Below are 6,000 nucleotides of genomic sequence, written 5' to 3'. Positions count from 1 at the left end.
TCTACGCACTGTTGTTGTGCTAATCTGAAGGCCACACAAGGTTTGGAGGTCTTTAGCTATTGACTCTGCAGACAGTTGGCGACTTCTGCGAGCTGCGCACTTCAGCATGCGCTGACCATGCTCTGTTATATGTGGCCTACCACTTCATGGCTGAGCTGCTGTTGTTCCCAGTTGCTTCTACTTTGTTATAATACCACTAATAGTTGAGCGTGGAATATTGAGTAACAAGGAAATTTCATGGATGGACTTATTGCACAGGTGGCAACCTATCACGGTACCACGCTTGAATTCACTGAGCTCCTGAGAGCGACCCATTCTTTCACAAATATTTGTAGCAGCAGTCTGCATGCCTAGGTGCTTGATTTTATACACGTATGGCCATGGAGGTGATTGGAATACCCAAATCCAATGATTTGGAGGGGTGTCCCAATACTTTTGGCATTATAGTGTATATACAGTATATAAACACACAAAAACACATCGCCTAATCTCTAGGAATTTTTAGGTAACAAAATCACTGCATCCTGTAGCTTTACTAAGATAACTTTACTGTATCTAGACACTTGAAACTATTTGTTTATAAACCAATCTTTTTTATCAGAAAACCCAGTTCCTCTAAACAAATAGTGAAAGAGTGGTTACTAGGAAGAACACAGTAGAGTACAGCAGACACACGACACGCCACAAGTCTCAGAATGCTGTATTGCAAAGCAGTTTCTCACCATTGACAACAACTACTGTCTTTTCTCTGAGTACTGCACACAGTACAACTATGGATCTGGAATGGAACTATAGGTCTCGGCACACTGGAACCATCTGGACTGGATCAAAAACACAATGCTTCATTTTTTTACTGCGTAAGATACTTTATAATATATAATTCTTTATATAACAAATGTAAAAAATTAGAGCAAAAATTAGGATGTAACTTTGAAATGGTAAAAATATGTATTTTTAATTTTTTCCGGTATGTTTGTAAATACTATTGTCACATTCTTTGTGCTACCTAAAATATGTTTAAGTTGTTGCTTTGTATGAGTTTTGGAGCTATTTGTGCCAAAATTCTATTAGCAGATGTGGCTATTGGTAGATAAGTATTCAAAGACGCTCATAACAGCAAACAAAACTTAAATAGTAGACAAAAAAGGTATGCCCTATGATCCACATGCAAAACAGGTTACAAATACTTACATACAAAATGCATTACTTCATCGTCTTGGATTGCCTTGCCAATTTCAGAAAGAGTATAGGGAAAGAACATAGCATTTGGTATTTATATTGACAGCTATTGTAATGCAATTGGTAATACATTTCATGATTAATAAGCAGAAAATTTCCTATAATGTCTAGCACTACATATTTAAAACATTAGAAATAGCACTGGACCTATAAACCAGCATACAACTTTTAAAATGATGAATTGTAGCTTGTGTTGCCATGTCCTGTGTTCAGATGACATTATAATGAAGGTATGTAATTTTACCATCTTAAACTACAAGTTTAAAAAGAATAAACATAACTGTAGGGAGTGCGATCACTGATATGTTTTTAAGGGTGTGATTGCTCTTATTCTAACAGCTGCACTGCCTTTCAAGTAGTGAAGCTCTGCACTACGGGTTCATAGTTATCCCATTTATTTCAGGCCTCACAAGCTTACTTTAAATGCATTGTAATGATACATTTTAAAGTTTTTGGTCAGTTTGTCAATGTCAGCTTTGTATTTCTTAACTGTCATCTTTTTCATAGAGGTGTACCTAATATTATTATTATTATTATGACAAAAAGCAAAATGTCACAACATAGTTGCTCAGAGCACCAAACTATTGTCGCACTATAATGGAAAACTAACACATAGCAGTTGATTTACTAAAGGCAAATAAACTGTGCACTTTGCAAGTGCAGTTGCTCCAGAGCTTAGTAAATGAGGGACACTCTACTGACTTTCATTATTCAATCATGTGTACGGAAAAATGCTGTTTTTGTATTATACTTGCATGTGGTTGGGTATTCTTTGAAAAGTAAAGCTTAATCTCATTTACTAAGCTTTGGAGCAACTGTATTTGAAAAGTGCAAAGCCTATTTGCCTTTAGTAAATCAACCTCATAGATCACATTGGGTTTGCTATAAGTAAACCGTCCATCACTGCCCCAGCACTCATCAATCCTATAAAATAATGACAAATTAATTAAATAGCAGCATAGGCAACTCCCATAGTCCAGGTCCTGAAAATGGCTGGAATTTAATAGGCAGGCAATTTTAATGCAATATGAGCTAAACTGTAGAATGTCATGGCGGTAATTCCTAGAGTCATACCCATAGTGTGGTTTAGATATTGTTTTATTATTTAACAATTAGAATTGTCTTCTCATGTGAAATCATTAAAACTTATTGGACCATGATAAAATAAATATTATGTTCAGACTCAGCTTGCTGAGGTTCCCACATTACTGTGCTAATGATGTATACAGTTGCCTAATCACACAAAACAGGACAGAGTTTAAAGGCTGGTTGAAAACTTTATTGTGTTCATTCCGTGTCACGTCTTTGAAAAAGTAATACACTGATATACACAGTACTATATTGTGAAACCCAAAGTCAGGAGGATCACACGTTTTTATTAAGCATAGCAAGGTGATAAAGAGAAAGAGCAGAGACTATAAGAAGGTTGCAGCCAAAACTTTTTGTCATCGTAATATGGGATGTTATTTAATTGAATTGAGTCATGCCTACATTATTAGCACAGGATCACTCTATGTTGTAATTAAGAATAAGTACAAAAGTTAATGTATAAAATATATGCGATATCTATATTTTATGCAATGCAGCAAAGGGCTAAAATATCTGAGATTTTGAGCCTGTCATGCTCTAGGAGATATTTGCCCATCTATGGCGAAATCATACAAATATAGGAATGAGTTCATATTTTGTACTCAAAAAGTAGGCTTCATTACCACCACAATTCCATGTCTGAGATCAGAAGAAGCATTCCATCATCTCAGACGTTCCAGGAATCGGGGCTTCCCAACATCAGTCCTAAACTGTAGGCAACCAAGGAGGTCCCTATATGAGTGGTGGTAGAAGCTATAGAATGCAATCATATCCATATACACAGCCCCCTCTTTCCTTAATCCTATGGGCAGAGTCAGACCATATTTTTCGATCTTAATCTAAAATATACCATGTAGGTCTGGTAGGCGGTTAAATATGCCAAGTGTTTGCAGTCCTTGATGGCCTTCGCTTACAATCCTGCCTGCCTATTAAATTCCAGCCATTTTCAGGACCTGGACTATGGGAGTTGCCTATGCTGATTGCAGCTAAATGGGATGCATAAGTTGATTGTAGCTAGCAGAATTAAACCAAAATGCAAAAAAAGCTGAAACTTCCTGGCACTGAAATATTCTGATATCTCCAAATTAAACATCTTTTTACACATCACATTAAATTCTCAGAGGGCCTCTTCTCTTGACCTCTTTTGAGCAAAGTTGTTGAGGAGTCCCTCATTTTCCGGGTCTAATCCCCATGATTTGCAAACATCTATAGACGTTACCAACACAGAACTTACTGGCCTATGTTCAGCAACGGACCTTAGAAATCACTAATGAAGACGTCTCACATCTAAGCCAACATTCAAACTAGCTCCTGTAACACATTAGTGATCAAATTTAATTGCAAACTAATCACACAGTGGTATATGGTGCCTGTTAGAATTGCACATGACCAAGATACTCACTCCTGTGCTTCCGAGGATTTGGACAGAGGGGGATTTTTATCATATTTAGTGGACAAGCTCTGTTAATCACCAGTTCTGTGTGAAAGTGTTCCCTTACCCCCCACCCCAAATCTGAACTCTTGAATATGAAGCCGCCTGACCTTCTAAAGGTCCAATTTCATCTAAATACTTATTTACTCACAGCTGCTAAATAAACTATTGGGTAGTAAATATTGTGAAATGCCATACTCAGTGTAATTAAATCAAACCTTGAATAAATAAAAGTGATGGGGAGACTACATTCAAGGTTATAAATATGATGGAAACTAAAAAAATCTGTGTTATTGCTTCCCATTTAAATGTTCAACATAAGACAAACACTTGTGATCTTAAATGAACATGTCCTTGAATAATGCAAAGACAATAGAATAAATATATGTAGCCAGATGTTTGGCTAAGAATGGAGAGTGAGAGAAACACTGGCTGTAGCTGCTCTCTGTAGCTGCTGCCCTGTGGTGCTGAACTGGTTAACAGCTCTATCAGAGAGAGGAGGGAGATGCTGAGCAGGAAAGGTTCAATAGATTGATTTAGGCAGCACTGCACTGTGGGAACTGTAGTCTTGAGAAGAGACTCTACTGTATAATCAAGAGCTTTTGAACTGCATTTTCCAGAGGGAGAATGCCAGGAGGGGAAAGGGCTGAATTTTCTCAGGCTGTACAGAACACAACTTCCCCTTGCCATGAGGGAGAGCAGAGAGTGCAGATCCAGGGGTGGACTGACAACTCGTGGGGCCCCCAGGCAATAGAGGATCATGGGGCCCCTGTGTCCTTGCCCACACTCAAAAAATCCTATAAAAAAGGTACCAGGGGCATTTCATGGGGCCCCCTACTGACCCCGGCCCTCGGCAGTGCCCGAGTGCTCGAATGGTCAGTCCGCCCCTGTACAGATCGCTGTTCTAGGTGCACCACAAATGCTGCATATCAGTGGCCTGAGCGGGATCCAGAGCACTGAGTTTAGGGGGGCTGACAGCCAGAATCACCTGGGTGCAGAGCAGACAGTAGACTAATTGCTGTGTGTGTTTTGATGGTGAACTGAAACATCAATGGGACTGGTGAGCAGCTGCTGTGGGCATTTACTATCTGCTGCCAGAGAGAGCCCTATAGGAACTGACCATATAGCCATCTAGTAGCCTTATTGCTGCCTGCAGGCTTGACTGGGACTATTCTCATATGCACCAATGGTACAACTGCACTCCAACACAAGTCGGTTAAAGAGATAGGACTAAAGACTGTCCTTTTACAGATGCTACACAGAGACTTTCACCTATTGCATGTACTAAGAGGTACCTCTCAGGGGACATTGCAACATATCCTGCCCATTCTCCTACAGTGCACTCTAGACTAGTTATACTATTGTTATTCACATTGTTGTTAATGCTTATATGCACTGTCTATTGCTGCCTTTGCTGATTTATGTGCTGATTCCAGTCTAGTGGTATATAACTCTTAAGTTATTTTGGCATAGTGATTATACTTTCTAGCAGACTGTGTCTGAATCTACCTTCTGTGTGTTCATTTTATGCTCAAACCACCATTTATTCAAAACCTGTTCTAATAAATGGTTCATTTACCACTAAACGGTCTTGCGTCTATTTTCTGGTGCTGATTTACAGTCCAGTTAAAGGTATCTATACTTGTGTCCAGTGAAAGACGTCATAAAAATCTAGTAAGCATGTGTCCATTGAAAACTGCATGTGAAGATCTATATTCCAAATGTGCTAATTTCAGCGCACCACCACAGAAGAAAAGCCTCTTACCACAAGTACTGTATATTTCCTCTACTGACCGAGGTCATGCATGCTTACATATACTAAAAGTGTCCACAGGATGGGCATGGTCAGCTACACACCAATCACAACACAGACAGCAATCAGCTCAGAAAAGACCATATAGTGTAGCACTGCACAAAACCACTGAATTGTTTTCAGCATAGAGGTTACTCACAAGACAGTTCATGAAATAAGCTCTAAGTCCATTTGAAAGAGCTGGTGATGAAGACAGCAGTTAAGGCTCCACCTAACATGTTTCATGCCAGAGAACGTCCTTGGAGTCAGGAGTCCTCCTGACCTCTGACGATATTCTCTGGAACGAAACATGTTGGATGGAGCATAAACTGCTGACCTCATCATGTCCACGGGCACTTACAAGTGTACTTTGGTCTTGTTTCATTTATTATCTTGTGAGTATCCTCTGAATGCATGCAGTAGTTTCATATAGTGGTATACTAGTTGG

General features: G+C 39.2%; 1 protein-coding gene across 1 annotated transcript in view; it reads left to right on the top strand.

Moving 5' to 3' along the window:
• The first annotated feature begins 690 nt into the window (after positions 1-690).
• ITGAE (integrin subunit alpha E) overlaps positions 691-6,000 on the top strand; it is a 119,672-nt gene continuing 114,362 nt past the window's right edge. Inside the window, exon 1 of the mRNA XM_089693680.1 lies at positions 691-857. Within this exon, the coding sequence (XP_089549806.1) occupies positions 773-857 (85 nt within the window). The 5' untranslated portion in view covers positions 691-772. The remainder of the gene's footprint in view (positions 858-6,000) is intronic.

Source organism: Staurois parvus, unplaced genomic scaffold (genome assembly GCF_062004578.1).
Source record: "Staurois parvus isolate SC_StPar_1 unplaced genomic scaffold, SC_StPar_1.0 ptg000635l, whole genome shotgun sequence".
Classification (NCBI taxonomy): domain Eukaryota; kingdom Metazoa; phylum Chordata; class Amphibia; order Anura; family Ranidae; genus Staurois; species Staurois parvus.
This window is presented reverse-complemented; position numbering and strand designations above follow the sequence as displayed.